This window comes from Trachurus japonicus, chromosome 7 (genome assembly GCF_045865225.1).
Source record: "Trachurus japonicus isolate A0001 chromosome 7, Traja_1.0".
Taxonomy (NCBI): domain Eukaryota; kingdom Metazoa; phylum Chordata; class Actinopteri; order Carangiformes; family Carangidae; genus Trachurus; species Trachurus japonicus.
This window is the reverse complement of record NC_140913.1, coordinates 4,342,143-4,365,768: the sequence shown is the minus strand read 5'-3', so window position 1 is coordinate 4,365,768 and position 23,626 is coordinate 4,342,143. Positions and strand designations below refer to the sequence as shown.

The 23,626-nt window shown below is 41.1% G+C and overlaps 1 protein-coding gene across 1 annotated transcript in view; it reads right to left on the bottom strand.

Moving 5' to 3' along the window:
• Positions 1-23,626, bottom strand: part of LOC146984034 (complement C3-like) — a 46,155-nt gene that overhangs the window by 19,321 nt on the left and 3,208 nt on the right. Inside the window, exons 4-27 of the mRNA XM_085780844.1 lie at positions 22,030-22,106; positions 18,452-18,540; positions 15,480-15,562; positions 15,289-15,376; positions 15,045-15,147; positions 14,251-14,368; positions 13,952-14,067; positions 13,510-13,656; positions 10,094-10,193; positions 9,900-9,994; positions 9,608-9,799; positions 9,306-9,461; positions 9,036-9,165; positions 6,646-6,708; positions 5,858-5,978; positions 5,656-5,744; positions 5,429-5,568; positions 4,840-5,052; positions 4,334-4,397; positions 3,460-3,549; positions 3,086-3,292; positions 2,229-2,304; positions 1,976-2,135; positions 1,214-1,312 (exon numbers count right to left, since the gene is read on the bottom strand). Coding sequence (XP_085636970.1) covers positions 1,214-1,312; positions 1,976-2,135; positions 2,229-2,304; positions 3,086-3,292; positions 3,460-3,549; positions 4,334-4,397; positions 4,840-5,052; positions 5,429-5,568; positions 5,656-5,744; positions 5,858-5,978; positions 6,646-6,708; positions 9,036-9,165; positions 9,306-9,461; positions 9,608-9,799; positions 9,900-9,994; positions 10,094-10,193; positions 13,510-13,656; positions 13,952-14,067; positions 14,251-14,368; positions 15,045-15,147; positions 15,289-15,376; positions 15,480-15,562; positions 18,452-18,540; positions 22,030-22,106 — 2,816 coding nt within the window. The remainder of the gene's footprint in view (positions 1-1,213; positions 1,313-1,975; positions 2,136-2,228; positions 2,305-3,085; positions 3,293-3,459; positions 3,550-4,333; positions 4,398-4,839; positions 5,053-5,428; positions 5,569-5,655; positions 5,745-5,857; positions 5,979-6,645; positions 6,709-9,035; positions 9,166-9,305; positions 9,462-9,607; positions 9,800-9,899; positions 9,995-10,093; positions 10,194-13,509; positions 13,657-13,951; positions 14,068-14,250; positions 14,369-15,044; positions 15,148-15,288; positions 15,377-15,479; positions 15,563-18,451; positions 18,541-22,029; positions 22,107-23,626) is intronic.

The following is a 23,626-nucleotide window of genomic DNA, read 5'->3' as shown; positions in this document are numbered from 1 at the left end:
CTTTGTGGCATAAGCACTAATCCTCCATGCTCAGCACAGCTGCTGGTAGGAGGAGAGATGCTGCTAGCCTCCAGTAGATGTGGACTGTGGTCTGGAGATGAAAGTCATTTTCCAGCGGCCCTTACCATTTATTAAATGTCTTGTTAACACCTTTGTCTGCATATGCATTCACCTCTGTTGAAAGCCAGTGGTAAATGTATCAGTTGTTGGTCGTATTTTCGGCTGAACTTTATAATCTATTTTATCTCCACACAAGGATCTGTTGGTGAATTTAATCTACGACAGGCAGCTTTGGAGGAGATATTAGAGATAAATATTGATAGAAATGAGTGTATTTGATACTTTGGTTGACAGAAGGAACTACATTTGAATGTAGCTACATTTTGAAATATCAGTCTCTTTGGTACTGAATTAGTATGTTTTATTAGGATTGTAGTTGTAGCCTATATAATAATAATGATGATGATAATAGTAATAATAGATAGCAATAGCAATAGTTTTTTTTAAATTAATATTAGTATAAGTATAGAACTGGTAAACTGCCAGTATTAGTGGTTGTAGTTTGTATTATAAACGATTATAGGAGGGCCAGACAAAATTTTTTTTGCTTAGGGCCCCATTTTGGTCAGGGACAGCCCTGGGTGTGTGGGGTTTTTTTTTACTGGGCAACAGCTCTCAATATGTCAGAGCAAACCTGGATAACATCAGTAACCTCCTCCCAGACTACTTTTGCATCATCAGCCCGTGAGGTCTGTTCGCGCGACCATATTCGGACACTGCGAGCTTGGACTGGACCAGAACATCAGTTTCCTCCCGTCTCACTGCTGCCTCCCTCTTCCATGGTAACACCAAACTTGCGCTTCACCTGCAGCGGATTTAAAGGTGAGGAGAGGAGCTCATTTGATTGGTGAAGAACGGACTCGTGTCAAACCCACTCCACGCCTTCTCCCCGCCCTCTATGCTGGTGGGAGGGAAGGATGCGGGATTGCGCTTCGCCTTGCAATGAACGGAAATTGCAAACTGCTCCTGGACACTCCCCGTTGGCGAGGCGAAGGCGAAGCGCAGGGCAGATCAGCCCGCCTGCGCTAGTTTACGAATATAGAGCAGTGATTGCAGTGATTTTTCCATTTCAAGTTTATATACACCACCAAATGCCTCAAAACCTTTGCCCAACCTTTGAGGTGAAAGGTAAAATTGTAGGTGAGATACTTACATGAACGGTGTTGGAACATAGTATGCGTGTCTCTTGCAAGGCAATCAGGCAGAAGGCCGTCATGGACGCATCTGCGTCAGCGCCACCACGTACATCACCCTGTTCACACACACAAACAAAAAATAAAATAAATAATGTGTATGAGGTTGTAATTTTAATCTCCATTATCTTATTTTTAATGATTTAGCTTAAAGCAGATATCAGTGGAATGTTTTTGTTAATATAAGTCCTAAATAGTCCTATTTTCCGTCAGCAATCACTTACATGAAGTATTTCAGCCTAAACACGAGTCTCTCCGTCACTCTGCTCTGCTGTAACCCGAGGAGAAAATTTTCCTTGTGGGATACAAGTGTTATCCAATGAGGGGAGAGAACGGCATGAAGGGCTGTGTGTGCAGCCAAGGGATGCGCGTGAATGTGGTGACGTAGCACGAGGACCAATTGATGCCTGACAAGGGCGGGGGCTGCTAACTCATGGTGCGTTCAAGGAAACTCGTACTTTATGTTTTTCCTTCCTGTGAAGTCGTACCAGTTCGATCTGGTACGAGTTCACGGGTCGGAAGTTACGAGTGGCCGTTATAGGGAACTTTCACAGACAACAGGACGGTAAAAACACGAGCTACGGGTTACCTGGAACGCTACCAAGTCGTAGTTGTGACTTGAAGCTGTAACTTACGGTTTCAAAAGCCTGCCTTGAACACAGCATTAGCCGAAACGGCCGTGCCGATGATATCTGCTTTAAGACTGATGTTGATCAGGGTACCATCATCTCTCCATGAATCACAGTTCCATCCTCCCTAAACGTGCCATCAGGTTGTTGTCCAATCAGAATCACATACTTGACAGCACGACAGATCACATCCTGTTGCACTCGCATCACGGGGCTGGCCATAGCAAACACCTTGGCAACATAAGCTGTCAACCTATGACAGAAGGTGTAAATGTTTAGTTTCATTAGCTCATTAAATACAGCCATCCTTACATAGTTCTAGTTGATAGATGTTTGTAAGCCTCACCAGGTGCTACTTTGACGGTGGGGAAAGGCAGCAAAAGATCCATCACTTTTACGGTAGTCAAGCTCCCTTTGATAGCCTGGTAACATGAACAAAACAGCCTTTGTCTGACTGACATTCATCTCATGGTAATTTAAGAAATGCTGATGAATCTTTTCTTTTGACATATGCAAATTCTTCTGATGACACACATTTTTGCTAGTCTTTGTCTTTTTGGCACTTGCAGTGACAATCCAACAAGCGGGTCTGAGCTGTTAGACCTCTTGCATCACCTCACCTATTGTAAAATCTTACCTCTCTGAACTGCTGCAGCTACAATATCAATTTTCATTTTTGCTGCTGCAGCACTGATCCTCGAAATTCCATCTGTCTACACTGAGTTTGCTTTTGATGATGTCCATCAATACTAACAGGTATCCATTAGTCAGTGATTAGAAGTCAGGAAAGTGAGGAATTCAGAAATCAGTAACAGTGTACACAAAATCTACTGCCCTTCACCTAGTGTTCTGGCAACTTATTGAATACATATATTGAATACAATAATGATAATAACATCATATGTGATTATACAGTTCCTACAGTACCAGATCATTTTAGCAATTAGCTTCTGAGCATGGTCTAAAATTAAGTTGTTGTTTCCTCTGCTAACGGTTGCCTGTGTATGTGTGTGCTGCATTCAGTTCAGTTATTCTCAGTCCTTGCTGTAGCTTGGATCCGTGGGGCAGGGGTAGCATGTTGTCCACCACACTGCCGGATTTGAGTTTTGCACTTCAGCCAGGTAAGAGATTTTACAATCACACACAGACAGGCATCGGCAAAATTTTATGACTACGTGAACAAATACATCTTTGTGAACCTACCATAACGGATGTGCTTGAGGGCTTCATCCCGTTTTTGAAAACCCACAGTTTCCCATTGGTTAGTTTTGTCCAAATACAAGGTCGCAATGACAGGCATGGTCACGTGGATCATGTTCTCGTCTCCAGACCCTGACGGCTGGTAGATCATATTACCCATCGATTGCCCACTAATGACATCTTCCACCACTGCACCAATTTGTTTCCTCCCTGCATGCACAAAAAAAAAACAACAACATTCCATTCATAATCATGTCAGAAATGAGACCATTATTTATCTACATAAACAGAGCAATATCAATCTACACCAATGCAGAATTCATTGTCCAGGCACTATCACACAGCATGTCCCAACATAATATCATATCACACCTCACCTGTCACATATATCTGTCTGCTCGTAGGTGTGTTTGGCACCAAATCTTTCCTTTGAATTCCACTGTTGATAATTTCTCCTTGTTTACCATCTAAAGGGAGAAACAAGTGTGGGGAACAAGTCAAGGGACAAAAACAAAATAGGACTAAATTAAAGGACAATTCCAGGCGAATTCAACTCAGGGGTGTATTTTCATATCATTTTAGGTCTAAAAGAATGAATCTGAAGATTTTCAGTTTAATCGCTCCTGTTTTGCGGTAGTTGTGTCTGTCCGCGCATCGCCACGGCAGCAATGAATGGGAGTGGATGTAAGTTCCACTGTTTAGGCTGTTTCCAGCCCTCAAAGCTGCAGTTTTTTTCCACAGACAGCGTCAGATGGAGACTCAAACATGCACCGAGAAGTTTATTTACTTCAAGCAAGCCGACATGTTTGTAAAACTAGATCTAATTCAAAGTCTCCCAGAGTCTCGCGCGAGACCCAGTTGCCGTGCTCGGTGTGTTCAGGTGCAGTCGGAAAGCTACCGTTTGTGTCATAAACACAGGAATATCAACTCTTTACTTGCGTCAAGTAAAAAAAAACTTCTCGGCGCATGTTTGAGTAGCCACCTGACGCTGTCTGTGGAAAAAAATGTAGACTTGAAGCAAGTCAAGAGTTGATATTCCTGTGTTTATGACACAAGCGGTAGCTCCGACTGCGCCTGAATACACCAGCACTGCAACTTCGGGCTCGCGCGAGACTCCAGGAGACTTTGAATTAGATCGACTTTTACAAACATGTCGGCTTGCTTGAAGTAAATAAACTTCTCGGAGTTGAATTCGCCTGGAATTGTCCTTTAAAGTAGGTTACAGTGTAGCTGTATAATTGGCACACTCACTTGTACCATATTTGACGGGGTCCAGAGTTAGAAATGTTGTAGATTTAATCAGTACACCTTCAGGCTGGAAGAACAGGACAAAGATTAGAAATAACAGCTTTTAAGTTTATACCCTCAGAAAATACTGTATTACGTGCGCGCGCACACACACACACACACACACACACACACACACACAATTTTTTTCAACAGCTATATTTTTCAACTGTGGATTGTAATGGCAGTGGCTTCAGATCAGAAAACTTGTTTTGCCATTTAATCGGGAGTTGAGAGATGTTGAATATGGCTTGATTTGGTGTTCATGCAAATGGTAACTGACAAACTTTCATTCAGTCCAAACAAAAACTGGCTAAAAGAAGTCACAGATATATTCATGTCATAAAGTTACAGAGCTGATACATGCTGTTATGCTTATACTGACCACTTTTTTTAGCAGATTAAACATTTTACTGCAACAGGAGTCAGTGGGTATCAGAATAATAACCCACAATGGATATTTCTCTTACCACGACCCGCAGTTGCTTACGGACTCCATCATGGAGTGATGAGTCTTTAACAACTGCTTTGACCTCAATGTTGAATATTCCTTCCTTCATGGGAATAATGATGAAGGGTACAGATCGGGACGAACCCCCGTAAACTTTGACCTCCTGATGATACTTTGAACGGTTTGAAGCTGAGCTGCACACATGCTCCTCCTCAAGTAGTTCCACACGCACCTTGAAGACAATGGGATATGTTGATCAAAGATGATGACGCAAGTGAACCACAGGGTAGTGATGACTATTACCACTTATAATATCAGGTAGTATTTGTCATTGTCCATTAAAATATTAACCTTACCTTTAAACAACTAATAAGGACCATAGCCATCAGTTTTAGCTTAGCTTTAATTTTCTGCCAAAGAATCAATTTAAACTTGAGAAGGAGAAGATGCACTGTAAATGTTGTGTGACATTGGTCCAGCTGCATGTGGGCAGCGATTACATACTGTAGACTGGTGAAACAGTTAGTCAAATTTTTGCTGTTGTTTTTGCCTTTTTTCTATCCATTGACTCTGGTGTGAAACAACAGAGCAGAGTGCTACAAACTTACAGTGACTGGTTCAGGGCTGTAGTTATGGAGGATTGCCTTAATTTCCAGATGCTCTCCGCGGACAGCAGAGTAGGGTAGTCTGAGGTCGATGAAGAATTCCTTGCGGACAATTACTTCTAATGGTTCACTAACACAGACTCCTTTAAAATTAAAGGGAGAAAATGTGATTAAATGGAAGATGAGAGATAATGGATGAGAGAGGGTCAGATGCATCACTGAATTCTCACCATAGGTTCTTGATAGACTGATGCCAGTAAACTGCCAGGTGGTGATTGAGTCTTGCATATGAACATTTATCACCTTTGATACAGTCTCACTGAAATGAAGAAATACGTTTAGGCTTCAAGAGGCAAAGAGAAGTCTACAACTTTAGTCATGTCATACATGAAGTTATCAGTGTATTTTTTGTGTTCATTTCCTTTGCCTCACCAGCTGGGTGTGTTTGGAGGGCAAGGACCAAGTTTGATGTCTGACCACAGCCAACTTTCAGGAAAATGGGTGCGAGAAACAAAGTCATTGCTGTCCGTGTAACTGTCGTCATCAGCTTCACCTAGTTGCAAGTTACAAAGGTTACTATTTTGATTGTTACCAGCGTGACCGTGATTAACCAACAAGGGTGTGGTGTAGTGAAGAATGAAAACAACTTTTTAGCTCATGGGAACTTTTACTGTCTCAACGTGCTCAGCAGGAAGTACAAGCATCACAACAACAGCTTCTTCTTCTTCTCACCTACATACATACAGGGTCCTGTTTATTCAGTGGTGCCTCCTAGCGGCACTCCAATGTAACAGCGTTACAGAACACAACAAAGGGCTTCTGCCCATCCCATATCCCTGTCTCTTACTGCAAGCCAGTTGGAGTTCTTCACCTCTTCTTTCAGTTTTCTGTGTCAAAATACTGTGTTGCAGCAGTTCAGGAAGGCATCAACACAGGCTTGACCATCTGTGATGTACTGGCTGCGTCTCTCACAAGAGTACAAAAGAGGTATTTCCCTCGTGCCATCCAAACAACACTCTCGTTGTTGTTCAGTTTGATTCACTAAGCTACACTTTGAATCAATAAAAAATGTGTGATTAATTGCGATTAATAGCAGACAAAGCTGGACATTGTGATACATTGCAATTGAAAGTCCTAAAATAAATTACTGAAAAAGGCAACACCTTTTTTGGATTAATATGACTGTATGTGATTGAGTAGTTTAGCTCTGTGGTACTTACTTAAGCTGGTTATAGTATCAGATCGTTTCCTCCTCTTGGGGGCCTCCTTCGGACAATTCAATTCTGAAAACACAACACAGACTGGATCTTTAACATACTCCAACAAGGTTCGACCCAGATTTTAGCCACATCTGCGAACCAACAAAAAAACAAGGTCATTATCTGCTCATGTGGAAATATGTCATCATGGCACGCGCTACGGTTTCCAGATTGTCCTCTGGACAGTGAGTGCAGCGGCCACCTAACACTAACCCACTGAAAAAAGCAGATGCATAACTCTACTCTTTTGTCTGTGTTCAAGATATTGAAGATGGCTTCTTCCACCGCTTTGAAAAGCTAAAACAAGTGCGTACAATAGCACAACTTAATGGTTGGCTACCATTTTCTCTTTTTCTTCTGCTATTTATTTTCTTTTTTCTTTTTCAATTTACCCGCAAAATATGTGATCAGATCTCAATGTGGACACTGAAGATGCATATTAATGCCAGGTGTAAATGCTATCCGGTCAAATTGTATCCAGATACAATATGGACACATACTGGAGACGAGACGCATGTTAATGGGGTGAAGGAAAGGTCTGAAAGTTGTGTTCTAGTTGCCATCTCATTTCCTCTCAGGCCGTAACCACACCTAGCATTAAAGGGGACCTATTATGCTCATTTCAGGGGCTTTTGATATGATACTGGACCCTAGTGGAGCACGATTGAAGGTTTTGATCAATAGAAAACTCCATAACTATCACATACTTCTGGTTCCCTCTGAAACTTTCGGATTCAGCTACCTCCAATGCATAGTGACATGCCTCCTCTCACATTCAAGGAAGAAAAGTACAGAAATTTGCTTGTTTACTATTTTAGCATATTAAAAATGAAAATGTTGACTTCATCCATACAACCATACGTCTTGGACCCTGAATCCGACCCAGACAATGAAAACACACAGCCGAACCTCAGTCGCATCAACGACTTTTGCAAGGCGTCTCTGAATGGTTACTCTAAATTCCACCATATCATTGTACGGTTGGATATAAGTCTGCAAATTACACTGGGCACTGAGGCCAGAGTCAGGCGAGTTGCTATATAGAGAACTTCCCCTCAACCTGTGGTGTGTCAAAGTGAGACTTTAGAAAAATCTCTCCAAACTCGAGCGTTTGCAGCAGTTCAGAGCTGCCTGAAACTGCCCCTGGGGATTACTTCAACACATGTTTACCTCATGATATGGCATTTCCTCATCCTCGAGAACAACTATCCAACATATTAAACATATTTATAAGTCTGAAAAGCCGGAAAAGCATAATAGGTCCCTTTTAATATCTGTCTCTTATTTAGAATGGGGGAAAAAAAAGGAGAACCTCCGCGCTTCAGCTTTTTGACGAACTGTATGGACCGGTACGTCTCAGGGCTGGAGACAGGTGAATCTTGGAGGGAGGACACTGGAGCACACAGTCTATTAAGTTCAGCTTTTCTTACATTTAGCTGAAGAAAAGGTGTCAGGTGTCACACCTGAATAAATCTATAAAACTGAGAGGGAGGACACTGGAGCACTGTGCTCCAGTCAGTTGCCGCACCTGAATAAATCTATAAAACTGACCGTGTGCTCCAGTGTCCTCACTCTGTTTCTATTCAGAATTGTTCTGGGGTAATTATATTCCATTTTTATACGGATGATCCATCTTCCTCCCTATCACCGCATGGAACAAAAACAATATCAAACACTTAACTTCTCTCCCTTTTCATTACAATGTGTCTAGCAAACCCTGTGCTTCACACTGAGTCACAGTTCTGACAAATGTATGCCATTTTTTTTCAAAAATCCAGCGCACGCTTCATTAAATTGCTAATAAAAATATTAAAAACCAAAAAAAAAGATACAATATTTAGTATTTTTGGAAAGAATAGAGGTTGACTGAAAGATCTGTAAAATAAAATCTGAAAAAAATATTTATCTGATACATTTTTAGAGCAGTTGTTTATGGGGGACTTTTTTTGTCCTGAGGGGTACAAGTGTGATTCTAATGGAAAAGTACCAGAGGGTTAAGTGGGGAAGTAAGATCCCGATATTAGGTGGGTCAAGATGTAGGTGGAGACACTTGGAACTGGCCACTTGGATCAATACGGACGCATTAATGCCAGGTCTTCACAGGGCCATGTGACAGATTTGTATCTTTCAGTGCCCAGAGTTAATAATGTCTCCATGGTAGTAAATAAAACTTTGATTGTGGTGTTCATAGCACTGAAGAATGACATTTACGGTCAAATCAAATGGCAACAATTAACAAACAAATAAAAATAGAAACAGTGTTGAGTCTTTTTGTCTAGCAAGATACCGCAACAGCAGAAAATGACAATCTGGTCGGGGAAGTGAAAACAGTGAGACTGTAGGCAAGTCACCTTGTCTGTAGGGAGTCCCAAGACCACTGCTAGACTCAAACAACAGCCCAGCATCATAGAACACACCCATACCGTCCTTCCCTCCACCTGGTGTGCAGCCTGTGTCATATTTCTCTACAAGGTCCCACACCTGAGGGGGCAGGGTCAAAGTCATTTACAAAATTACAAACACCAAACACAGAAGACATTAGGAAGGATATGGGCTCACACTGTATACATACCTCATTCAACATTGAAAATGTGAAGGGATAGTAAAGTTGAGCACATTACCTTTTTCTGTGTCAGACGAAACTTGTTATTCAGGACATATACGCCTTTGTCAACTGCCACCAGTCCCACTGTGGCCCCTGGATCTCCAGTGACCGTCAGACCAAACGAACTGCGAGGCTCATAGGAGTTAACAGGTCTTGATGGTTGTAACTTCAGCTAAATGTAAGAAAAGCGGAACTTAATAAAAAATGCTGATTTGTATTAAAGCATTTAAACCATATGGAACTACCATTTATTAAGTTTGTTGGTCTTTTTATTCACTTCATTGTAAAACAGTGTTAAATCAGTGCTGTTTGTCTCACCGAGCCCATGCAGGTGTCCTTGACGTCCACCCAAACAGAGTCTGATACCACTTCATTGGTATCTGTATGGTAGTAGGCTATGATGCGGAACGATGGCAGCATTTCTTTGGTGATGGGAACTATCAGGGAAATTAAAACTTGACCTTGTGTTGTGTAATGGCCATATCTCACAAGTTGACCCCTGCTTAAGATCTGGGGACAGAGTTACACATCAGCACTTACTCTCTACATAATTAATAAAAAGGCAGAAAAATAGCTTCACAGAGGTCCACATGTGCAAAACATATCTCACCAGGTATGTGATGTCATTTCCTGCCCCTATTGCCTGTCTGTTTAGGTTGAGACTGATTTTTAAATTGTTTAATTGCAGCTCTGCTCTGTGCACACCTGTAAAAAAATAAATGATGTAATGCGAGCAAGACACTGAAAAGTTCTTGTTCATGGTTTATATTTTATCATCTGACATTATTTCAGGTTTTTCTTTACCTATGTGGATGTAGTTGTTGCCAGTACTTGTATATGGGAGAGCATTCATAGTGACTGATGCTTGTCTTTCAGGTGGAATCTGAGGATCAGCTGTATTTGCCTGTAATTAGAAACAAACACACGCATCAACACAGTTGATCAGATGTTTGTGTTCACTTTTTATGTTCTCAAACTGTTGTTTTCTCAACTCCTTTGCATGAATTTTGTACAAGTACTTTTTCCAGCAATTGTTCATTGACAATATGAATTTCAATTAGCCAGCACTTCTTATACATACTAGGGTGTTCAGCCAGTGCACTATTCGGATTCGGATTCTTAAAAAAAACCTTGGATTCATATTCGTATTCAGAAACCGGAAGTGGGCGCACTGACTTCAGCCGAGCTAGTGCTACGCCGAGCTAGCCGGCTAACTTCCGCTTTAGCTCTCGGCTAACTAGAACGGGAATAAAATAATTTAATCCTGCGGCTCTTCTAGACTTTCCAAGCGTAATCGGACTGAATGGATCAAATTCTGGTAGAGAAACGAGTCGTTTCACAGGGGTTGTAACACTTTATTATCCACTAAATGCTAAGTTGTTGAACGGTGACCCTGGAAGTATCGGTGAGTACTTCCTGTCTACTGTAATGCAATGCATGCAGGGAGTTGCTGTTTCTTAGCAACCCTAACGTGAACTAGACACAAATGAAACGGGGTGACTCCCATGGTGGCAGCCGGCAGTGCTGCTGCTCGTGTTTGGCGCTCTACTCGTGTTGTGCTTCTATGGGGGGCGCACCAGCGGTGCATTAGCGCCACCTACTGTGTTGGAGTGTGAACCAGAATCACCTGGTTGTGTGCTGTTGCTAATTCAAACATTTCTTTTTCTTTAGAAAAAAGCTTGCGAATAATGAGGAGAAACTTCAGACAGAAAAACTATATCAAAGCATTTTTTGTGTACTTCCGAATAGCCTAACGTATTCGGGTTCGGGTACACCCCTAATACATACAAGTTGATTGTGTCTTTTCAATTCAGATTTGGGTCACTTCCATATGTAGTTTGATGCAGATCGTGAGGAAATGTTCTTGATCATAAATCTTCTATTTGAGGAGGTCTAACTCAGTATAAAGTGGTACTTACTATCGGTCCGGGTATAAAAGTATAATTCGTTTTTTCGTTTTAAAACAAAAACGGAAAAACGGAAACAGCGCCCCTTTTTCCTTTTTTCATTTTAAAACAAAAACGGAAAAACGGTTTTTGCTGTCAGCATAAAAAACGAGAAAACGAAAAAACCAAAACCAAATAACGGCCGAAATTTGGTTTTTGCAAATTCATTTTGTCGTTTTTCGTTTCTTTTTTTTATGAGTATGACGGCGGACAGACCGGAAGCGGAAGTGAAGTGTAAAACCGTCAAAATAATAGTTTAGCGTGCTGGCGCTAACTTCTTAGCATATATTATAGACTACCGTCCTCTTTCTACACCATATAGTTCACTTTTTTTTTTTTACTTCTGTGAAACTATAACAGCTGGTTGTTTGGAAGAACGTGTTAGGCCTATAATCTATTCCTGACGTCTGCGGTCGATATAAAGTCGATAGGTTTCATTCATTGACAGACAACACAAACAGCCGCGCTGCACCCACAGTCATATGTCTGCCAGCTGACGCACAGCACAACAACACACAGCACGGCGACGTGTGCGGGCTGCTGCAGCAGTGCACATCGAAGGGACACCGCCGAAAATAAAATGAATAGGCTACACGTAGTTTTTAAATTGTTTTTGCGCATGTTTTCATCCATAAAATGAACAAAAATGAGCACTAAAGCGGATTTCTTGATTACTATAAACAAATTAGCCTAAAACAACATTTGTAGCCTATTCCGTCCCAAGCCTTTTGATCTATAAGCGGTTGATTAGGCTACTGTATCCGTGAAGCGGTTTCCACTGTAAATCAATCTGCTCCTCCTGACTGAAATGAAGTGATCACAGGCGCAGCTCATCACCGCCGTGACACCAGTTGGGTCTGTCCGGGGATTTAGTTTTTGTTGAGCCGCATCATGAACACAGAGCCTGGCTGTGTTGGCCGGCCCATCATCCGCCGTGGTAGCACTGCGGTCTACTATTCATGTAAAAACTGCGCCACCCTGTGGCTAAACAACTGCACTTAAGTCACAAGTTCTCAAAATCATTCAAGACAGTCTGGCTGCAGACCTAATACATCCATGGTGACACCTAGTATTGACTGTGGGTGATGGGGACCTCTGCTGACTTGATAGATGTTCTTAATTTAGGCAGGGGACGTAAACGTAAAGCTAATAGTAACGTTTTTCCACAGTAAGTGCATTCACACAATCGGCTAAAATTATAATAATAGGCCTAACATGTTCTTCCAAACAACCAGCTGAAAAAAAAAAAGTGAACCATATGGTGTAGAAAGAGGACGGCTAAGAAGTTAGCGCCAGCACGCTAAACTATTATTTTGACGGTTTTACACTTCACTTCCGCTTCCGGTCTGTCCGCCGTCATATCATATTCATAAAAAAAAAGAAACGAAAAACGACCAAACGAATTTGCAAAAACCAAATTTCGGCCGTTATTTGGTTTTGGTTTTTTCGTTTTCTCGTTTTTTATGCTGACAGCAAATACCGTTTTTCCGTTTTTGTTTTAAAATGAAAAAAGGAAAAAGGGGCGCTGTTTCCGTTTTTCCGTTTTTGTTTTAAAACGAAAAAACGGATTATACTTTTATACCCGGACCACTATCCTATCCGATCTATGGCAGCATTTTACCAGCCTGTGATGGTTGTCAGCAGTCAAACCCCACACTCTGGTTCTGGCATTGTCCCTCCTAATTTTATTATGGGACAGTTATTGACTTTTTCCAATTATTTACAAAAAAGGACAACTACCGCTAATAAAGAAAAAAAAAATGTAATGTCCACAGTGTGGAAATTTATCTTTGGCTTCACAAATTGGTGGAAAAGTAAAATCAAATTCTCTCAGAACTATTCCAGCCATCTCTGCATTGCCTTTTCTCCCTGCACAAGATGAGGTATTTATTTATTTATTTTCTCAACAGAACAAATCTGACTTCAATTAATCTGTTCCTCTGATACATTTGGGAAAATATGGGGACCAACCTTCCAGTCTGTTATAATATATATATATATTAAGAGGAAACATTTCCCACTCATTTCTGGTTAAGGTCATTTTTAATGTTTGGAGATACATCAATATTGTGTTTGTTGTGATGTGATGTAGTACTACTGACACAGTTTTTGTGTGTGTGTGTGTATTTTTGTTGTTGTTGTTTTTTTGTTATTAAAACGTTTGAGTGTCAATATGTAATTGCCATCCTTTCTTCATTACATCTATATTAAGAAACTATTTATCACTGTGCTTTTAGTTAATGTTTTGTTGATCCAAAAGAAAAGTCAACTTACAGTGACAGTCAGACTTCCACCTCCAGCCGCTGTATTAACAGTAACCTGGGCCATGCCGTTAGCTGCAGTGATGCCTGTCACATCTCCTGGCTGCACACGCACTGGTATACCTTTTGCTGGAGTTTGATCTGGATTCATAACTTCAACCTTTCATCAGAAAAAAAGCAAACAGACAAATAGCTGAACAATCAGAAAACAATACTAAACAATACATACTGTAGTGGTCCATTGGGTGAATTTCTATTTTTCTTCTGGAAGATCATCTGCTGCCTTTGCAAGGTCAATGGCAGATCAAAATACTGTACTAATTGCTTAAATTAACAGAGATAATTTCACTGCATGTGGCATTTGAATTAATGAATGAATTTAGAAAATATGATGTCACACTTTTTAGGCATAGATGCAAAGAAAATAGATTTAAATGTAAATCTTAGTGCTTTACCGCAACATCAAAGGACATTCCTGGTTTGAAATATTTGGGGGTTTTCTTGAAGTGAATGGTATAAGGTGAAGTGACAATCTGGATACCTCTAAGCTCAGCCTCCACCATTTCCCCACCTGTGAGTTGATGCAGAAAGACAAACACGTGAACACACACTGATCACAAGAGTTTGTTTTACATTTGTTCACAGTAAACTAACATTCATTTATTGATATGATGTCTATAAACCATTTAGAGCATCAATTGAACTGAATAAACCGTCTGTGCTGATTATGAATTACACAGTCTGACTTTCTTACCATTCTCTGTCAGCACACTGACGGTAACAAATATGGAACTCCCAACCAGATCGTCTATGTTGAAGCTCTGTGTGATGTGCTCTCTCTGCAGTATGACCTCTCCCTCACCCGCTGCGATCTGATGTAAGACAAAGCATTTCAATGTATTTAAAAGTAAGATTAAGAAGTATTTTAATCTTTTAATATCTTTAATAAATTTGACAATTAATTGACATCAGCAAAAACAGGAAATCCAAACAACCCTTAAGTCTTTCCAGTCATCAATATTTTGTAGTGCTGGTAAACACCAAGCTGTAAAGCAGAAGGGCCAACAAACTGACACATTTGGCATCTGCTGCTGCATGGTTTTGTTGGCGGTATGAAAGAAATTTTCTTTCATGAGCTGTGTTTTGGCATTTTGCCATGACAATTGGTGTGGGGCAGGCTTAAAACCTCTTGTAATACATTTGCCTGTACTATTCATCACGAGTGATTAAAAAAGTGTGCGTGAGTGTGTGTGTGTACTTTGACTCAAGGTAGTGCTCTGTGCAAAACAAAGCTCAGTAATTATAATTTGACAAATGACAAACAGGCCATATTTTCCTTGCAACCAAAAGTAAAACATAATAACATCTGAATTTTTCCGTTCAAATAATTCTTGTGATGTGTCATAGTCATCTTCAAATGGTATGAGTAATTAGCAGGTAGATAGTAAGTGTAATATATGGTCAAATCCAAATAATTGCAACTATGGAGCAACTGAGAGAAGTTTTTAAAAGCTTTGCAACCATCTGGGGTCTCCTCTGTGTGCTCACCTCCACTTTCTGAACGGAGTCAGGAAAACTCTTCTTTTGACCCTCATGCATAACACCAAATACCACGTAAGCTGTCCCATCAACCTCTTCACCAAACAAATACCTAAATCCACAGGAGGACAATGACAAAAGAAAGTAGTGGGCATACTTGCTCCAAAACCTCCTAAAAACATCTGTCATGTTCTCCTCCTATAAATCTACTAAAATGTGCTTTCTAAAGTCACAAAATAAAACCTCTACATACTTAGCTTGGATGGTGATGGTGAGAGTTGCACTGTCCACGTAGAAGAAGGAGCTCAAAGGAATCAGTTTCACTTCAAAACTGGGCAGCACTGAAACATTTAATGCATCTTGTCTGTATCTAACATCAGGTCACAAGTAAACAAGTGTTTTATAGAGTTCAAGTAAATAACAGTTGAGGTGAAACTGACTCACCATATTCTTTGACCTCAAACTCTGCAGAGAAGGTCTGCTGTGGGTTGCTGTGAAACTTGGCCACCACGTTCCAAATTCCAGTACTACACACACGAGAGAACACAATGTAGAGAACAATTTGACTTCTGCTGCTCTTCATGGGCATAGATCAGTAAACAAGCTTTCAGTTTACTAAGTGTCTCAGTGTTTTGTTATGTCCATTTGCAACTAATTGTGACAGTTGAGGTTCCTGTCACTATGCCTCCAATTGATCATGTGCCCTGGCTACTTGGGCAAGGGGATGTCCCGTTGGGTGACTGGCAAGCGCGCATGACTCTTACCCGGGAGGTGTGGGTTCAATCCCCGCCTGGGCCCTCTTCACCTTGCCAAATAATGTTTAGATGGAATAACAAAGAATTAATGAAAATGAATTAGAAGTTCAGCACGAGTTAAGTGAGAAAATGAATTCCAAATTAGTTTTGCTAAGCACAAAGACTAAACAGGATGTCAGCAACTCTATATATCTAGGGTGCATGTGGAGGGGTCATTCCTATGTTCCCACATTTCTAACTTGTGTTGTCACTGAAAATTAGGCCCTATGTTCCCACAGCCCTTTGGTCCCACCATTGGGTTTAGGCAATGAAGAAAGGAGTTGGTTAAGTTTAGTAAAAAGACCCTGTGTCCTTGTACCGGGAGTTATTGTTACCAAGGATACGGAAATCAAAGTAGTGTAGCTCCGGACAGAGTTGCGGTGATTGTATCCAGTTTATGAAACATTATGAAAACACAGATTTTCCGGGATCGATCAAATCCATTGGATCATCACACTGATTATCCATACCAGAGGCTGCCAGTTCTCACGGACCGGACTTCTGCCAATAGTTTTTTTTTTTTTTGGAGGGTGTGTGTGTGTGTGTGCGCCGAGCGGACCCGTCTAGAGAGACACGCGTCTATATGGGACAGGCTTTTATTTAATTTAGAACAAACCTTATGCTGAGCAAAGATGGAAAATATAGGCTATAGTCTTATATAATAAAATGGTTCTGTTGTTTGGCTGCTGTTTAAAAGAGTCAGAATATAAGGAAAGATTCGGATCCAGAGCAGCATCATTTACAAGTTTAATCAGCACCAATTATAAACTTCTAAATAAACCTAAACATTCAATAACTCGGGTCAGGTTGGACCACGGGCTTCTTTTTTTTTTCTTCATCAAAGGAGAAATAAGGCGTGCGCTCACCTCGCTACTCTCTGCGGTGCTCTGGTTGTGATTTGTCTGCTGCCTTGAATCCGCCCTTTATACGTGCGCGTTCACAGATTCACAGCAAGACAAGCCGGGGTTGAGTTAGCGAGTTGATAACCAGCGTCGTGGTACCGCTGATCCGGAGTGACAGTGTTGTGGATAGGTTCAGCTGGATAGGCTGAGTAACCCCGGGTAGGCTGAGCTCGCTTCGTGATACGCCTCAGACACTCAGCATGACGTATTGATAAACAATGCACTTGATAGACTCACTAATTCAAATCGTAATGCAGCACTCAGTGACAGTTTTTTTTTTTTATCGGCAGCAGTGAAGGTGTGTGTTGGTGACTTGGCTCTTAAAAACACAGATACAACTTTTTACTACAGCTTCATAAAATAATCAGAGCACAAAAGTTACCCGGGCCATGGCCCCCCTGGCCCCCCCGGTTCCGTGGTGTATGCTCAGATCCAGGAATTGAACCCAGAACCCTCTTGCGGAGAGTAGACCACCACACACTGTGCCATTATGCTGCTTTTTTAGCAAACGGCCACAAGGATTAATATCCATTTTAGGGCTGTCCCGATTAATCGACCTAATCGATTACGTCGATGACGTAATACGTCGACAGGTACAACACACCGTCAGGTTGTGAACCATAGACTGTAAGACGTGCAGCAGAAAAACACATGCTGTACCACAGCAGCACCACGGCCATGAACCAGCACCTGAAGCTGCAATATCGTTCCGTTCATTCATCTCCGCATAGCGCTCTTTCGCTATTGACGCTCTCTCTCTATCTCTCACTCAGTTACACACACACAGAGCGAAGGGTGCGTGGTAAAAACGAAACTCATACGGTCCAATCGCGGAGCCCCCGCGCCCCCCTCCCTTGTTGGACAATCAGACCACCCGCCACAGTCTCCTTGCTTTAAGTAGCCTATCCATAGATGTAAACATGTCCTTGTGTTTACATCTATGGTAGGTGTGTTTTTTTGGGGGGGGTTTTTTAATCCACTCCGCTGCTGCTCTCTGCACCCGGACGCAGCACAGCAGCAGATCGTAAGTGAGGGTGATGTCCTGCACCCCCGGCTTAAAAAAATCCTAGCGGAAACACTGGTCTGCTCCATGACTATACTTAATAAATGTGCTTATTCAAAATCATTGTGCACAGTGTCAGTGTGCACTCTGCTTTATCTGTCTATTTTCCAGGTTAAAGCAAACTGATGTGGCATAGTTGTGATTATTTAGAGCATTGGTTCCCAACCTTGGGTCCGGGCCCCCTCAGGGGGGCGTCAGAGATGTCAGGGGGTCCACAGAGCTTTGTTTGTTCTGAGGTTGTGAGGTTATCAAAATTAGATTTGTGCATATTGAAATTTTTAAATTCCAATAACACATCCAATTGGATAATCAAAATCATCAAAATCAATAGGAACAAAAAACCTACATACAACCGACCTGCTTATAGGGACTTGATAACAATTATGACACAACAAAGGAAAACTGACAGAAAGACAAAATAAAAATAGAACAAAATATAATAAAACAAGATAAGGATGGAACAAAATAGAATAAAAAGGCTTGTCTTTGACAAAAGCAAGGGGGGGGGGACTAATAGAAAAAATAGTCAATAGATTAATTGGGAGAAAAATAATCGTTTGGGACAGCCCTAATCCATTTATACTGTATATGTGTATCATAGAATAGAAAATAGGATGTATAGAAATTAAATTACATTCAATTAAATCAAAATCTCACCTGACAATTTCAGCAAGGTGGTAATCTCCAGAGTGGATTCCTGATTTCGGAGAGGCGGTATCAAGAAGAAAAGTGATGCCTTCTGGTGTCTAGAAATAAACAACAGAGTTTAGCCTCTTTACAAACAAATACAAATACAAATAATTGTAATCAAACCATAATGAGAGAAAGATTTGAACAAATCAGCTACCTGTCATCCATGAGACTAAACAGCTCTTTGACTCTAAACAACAAAAAGTCTTTGTTTCAACTATTCAATTCACAGTGGCCCTCATTTATCAAGAGTGTGTAAGATCCAGCATAAATCCTGGTGTCAAATTCAGTGGGTGCCAGGTGTGAAATAGAAAAGGTTTCAATGTGACATTGATAAATCTACAGGGTACCATAATTAAAATGGTATGCCCCAATATATTCATGTTCAAGAGGCCTTGTCCAACCCCCTTCAGCAGAGAGAGGGCAGCATCACAAAATATCTGGACATTTATAGAGTGAGTTTTGTGATTGATGAATGTGTAATCATTGGTGGCAAGTTGCTACAGGTACACATGTCAGTCAGTCAGTTATTAACTAACTGACTGTGTTTTCTCATCTTCACCACTTACTTACATAATCAATTTTTTTTCTTTCTTTGTCTCCTCCCCCTTTGGCCCCTCCCCTATTGTCTGATTACCTTATAACTGGCACCAACCATCCAGATCAGAGGTTAGTATAGTCAACCTACAGACGCCGGATGTTGATAACATGCCACCACGGGCTCGGAGGGGAATAGCACTAGTGTATCATAACAAAATATTGGTGAAATGAACGAGTTTTGCGGTGGATAATGTGTTATTTAGAGGCTGCTTTGCGTGCCCCATGTACTCGCATATACGGATATACGCGCCGCTCCACTGGGGCTAATTTCGTCAAAACAACTCCAAATGACACCAAAGTTGTCTGGGTGAGTAAATGATCGTATTTTATGCTAGAAATAAGGTCCAGGTTGTAAAAAACGGAAATTATCCTTTAAATCATCAACTCTAACACTTTAATAATCAACTCTAGCACTTTAAATTTCTAACTCTAGCACTTTAACCCCCACCACCTACCACCTGTGAACCACGATTGTATTGTGTTGTACAGTTTTGTCTTACCTAGCCTTTTAGCTAGAATTGAGTACATTTACATTTTATCTTTAAAATGTTTATCAATGTACATTGCCCCTCTTTATCAAATAAAAGGAATTGAATTGATGGGTATAATCAATTGCTTTTACTTTTTCACAGTTTGGTTATAGTTTCACACATTATTTGGCTGATGGATGGATGTGAGATAGGCAAGGCAAGGCAATTAGCCCATTTTTACAAACAGTTTGGGCCCTAATTTCGTACCAGGCACAGGTGAGGTGCACAGTGGCGAACCCTGTGAAGTGGCAATTTGGTAGACCGAGGTGCGCTGAGATGGGTGTGGAAGCGCAGTATGGGGAGATGTCGACAGGTTCAGCTTGGCACAGTGACAATTTTGTGCCAAAGGCTGCGCTGAAGGTGAGCTGAAACCTCGCCAACACCAACCTGGTTCACCTTTTGGCGCAGGGTGGAGCGGTCGAGTGGTAATTTGGCTGACGGCTGTTTATCTCAGATGATTTTATTTCTCTGTGTAGTTTTTGATGAAGAAGGCATAGCCCTCCAGAGCCCTCAGCTAATCAGATGGTCTTGGATGTTCCTCGATCGTTCTTACAAACTAGAGGAGATCGAGCCGCTACTCCCACTCTGTGCAACGCACTACCGTTGTCTGTGCGGACTGTGAATAGCCTCTCCACTAATCACAACCACAAATCACTGCTTAAACCTCACTTGTTCACCTTGGCCTTTCCCTGGTCTTTTATCTTTGTTATATTTCACTGTATTATTGTTTTATTGTGTTGCTGTTTTTGCTTAAACCATGTGTATGTATGTGCTATACAAATAAAGCTGACACTGACATCTCAGTACAAAATCTTCTTTGTACAGGAGACACTAATCTCCAGAGGAAATACATATGCAGGTGATCTAGAGGGATATTTTGTGGACGTCAGTCTGTTCTTGACTTTGCCTGTAACCAATGGCAGCGGGGAGCATTCTTTTTCAAAACTATTGTTAGTCAAACAGATCTACCATTGGCCAAAATAGACTGAATCACCTGTCACTGATTTCCATTGAAAGTGATATTGTTGTGATCAATTTTCAGAAATCTGAATGAAACATGATGCCACACCGTTAAATGTTTTGGCTGTCTGCCTGGTAGATGCTGCTTAAGTTTGATGTGAGTGGAGAGAACGGGGCAGTATGGGATGTGGCCTTGTTGAAGGGCGATCTCCTAGCTCTCAGTTGAAGGAAGTTATCCAAAAAAGCACTGGAAGCACCCTCAACTTCCGAAGTGGACATTTGGTTTAGTTATTGTGCTGCCTAAGAATTTATTGCTTTATTTTATTCAGGTGTTGTGCAGCAGTTCAGTTTTTGTCTTTGGATGTTGTCATTTTGACTAAGGAAAACCGGATTACTGTTACAGATGTTTTACCTTTTGATTTAGAAAGCTAAAAGCTGATGCACTCTTAATGCTTTTTTTTTTTACTGCCTTTTATAGTAAAGGCTGTCTGTACTAGGAATATTTCACACACATGTGCACGTTCACTTATACATGGGACTTAAAGGGACAACGAGGAGTTTCTAATCGGTTATAAAAAAGTCTCACGTTAATGTGGATGAATCTCCGCTACCCACACTTGTTGATGGGCCCATTTTCGATAAATATATCGTTTTGTCTCTATGGTTATTTTGTTATTATTAGTGGTGGTGGAAATGCTGGGCGAGCCGACCAGCGTTTCTTTACTTTCAGTTTCGCAACGAGTCATGAGAATAACGTAGCTGAATCGCCGTTTATGGTCGGAACTACGGTGGTATCTGAACCTCTTTGAACCTCTGACTTTAATTATTGATGAATGAAAACATGAGTCCGTCTTGCGCCGGTCAAAAGAATTTTACGGTGCGGAGGCTCATAAATGTAGTGTGAAAACGCTTCGCTTTTCCAAAACTCCTCGTTGTCCCTTTAATTGCCTTTTTTGGTAAAGCATAATGAGCTAGGTGGGGCCCCAAACAAAGAGTAGCCCCCTAATCTGCACCTGACGGCAATAAATCTACAACTGACTTGTCACATGAAGTCTGCATTGTTGCATTGGTATGATCTAATAGTTATTCAACACAGCCATACTCTGCCCTGCATGTTACACACTGGTTCAGATTTGCGTACACCAGGTTGACCTGGTTTGAGATTACATTTGTCATTCAGATTAAATGTCGATCCTTGCATCAGATTTGGCCTACACCCATTCTTTTGGGAAAGTAATTAATGATAAATGAGGGGCAGTGAGTGGTGGGACAGCTGTCACTGGAGATCCACATCAGACCTAACATACTGCTGTAAAAATAAGGTTCACTAAATTTGTTATGTCATTAGAGGGATGTAGGAGACTGAGGTGAAAATAGGAAAACAATCTGTTGTTGAGAGGAGACACATTATCAAAATATTACATTTGATTATGTGCTTAACATAAAGTTAAATACCTTAATCTCAATGTCAATGTGGGAATCCCACTCCACAGGCTCCATGCCGGGTGTCACTGCAAACATCCTGTAAGAAACTAATAGGAGGAGAGACAGGTTTATGTTCCTGTGGTCTACATTCATTCATTCATTTCTTTATTTCAGACCCAAGGGGATCCATATCGCCATAAAAGCACAATAAAATAATAAAAAAAGACAGAATAAGAGTAAAAAAAAAGAAAAGAAAAACACAAAATACAAAGTACAGAGCCTTCCCCACTATTCAGTGTAGGCTTGCATACAAACATGTTCTAAAATGGTTCCACAGTCTGGACGAAAATCTTACAGAACTGCGTACAGGACTGACCAACACATCAATAAATCCATTCTCTGATTCTGACGCCCTACACATAAATCTGTGCATCAGATTGCGCAGAACAGCAGAGCAGGTGGGAACCCCGACACTAACAAACATATGACTTACACTGGAGCTTCTTGGGGCTCTCAACAGTAGCCTCATGCTGTCATTATAAGCCACTGTGAGCTTTCTTATACTACCTTATTTATAGCAACAGGTGGGCCGTGTACAAAGGTGTGCACTATGCTTTAAACAGTGAGATTTTTACAGATACAGAGCACATGCTAAACTTACGACACAGCATGTTTGCTTGTGCATAGAGCTTACGATGCTGCCTGTACACCCCTTGATCATCAGATAAGTCATTAACAATAATATGCCCCAGATACTTAATCTGGCTGCACATGAGTGCAGTGCCAGACAGATGGAAGTCAGGGAAGGTTGACTGTCTGTCTTCTCTGCTTCTAACAATCATAATTTTACTCTTTACAGCATTGTACTTTATGTCAGTCAGCACCATACTGTGTGCACGTTCTCAATAGCTGTTGGAGACCAGGGGCCTCATGTATCAATACTTGCGTGGATTTCATACTGAAACATGGCGTACGCCAAAATCCAGAAACTGTCGTACGCACAAAGAAAATCAGATGTATCAAAGTGTGCGTACGCATGGATCCAAGCACTTTTCCTTTGTACATCCCAATCAACGTGGAATTGAGCGCACATGCCGAAGTGGTAATCTCCTCCCTGTCCACGTCTCCATTTAAATATGCAAATCAATGTAAATAAGGCCTGCACCAAAGATTCCCTTCTCTTTACGGTCAGATAACACCATGAAAAACTGTGAGGAACAGCAATTTAACCAAATTTGAGTTGAAGGTGCTCCTCGATAAAGTTGAGCCGTGTAAACATCTTTTTTATTTTTTGCCGTCCTCCAGCACCATCACAAAGGGGGTGGGAGAGTGTGTGTGTTATATAAAGGTGAACGTGAAGCGGAGGACCGCTGTCATCCCAAATGAAAGCAGACAATGTGCTCTAATTAAATTATGTGAAATGGATTTACAATTTTATTTGCCTTTTTTTATACACAGATCGCGTAGTAAATGCAGAAGTGCGCCAGGGAGGCTGATAAAGACACATGTCCAACTTTAGGCATGTGTTTATTGACATTAAGTACTTCACACAGTCTGTGTAGTTTAACCAGCAAAAAGAAAGTCACTGACAGTGTGATATCTGGGCGGACATGCTCAGTGTGCATCG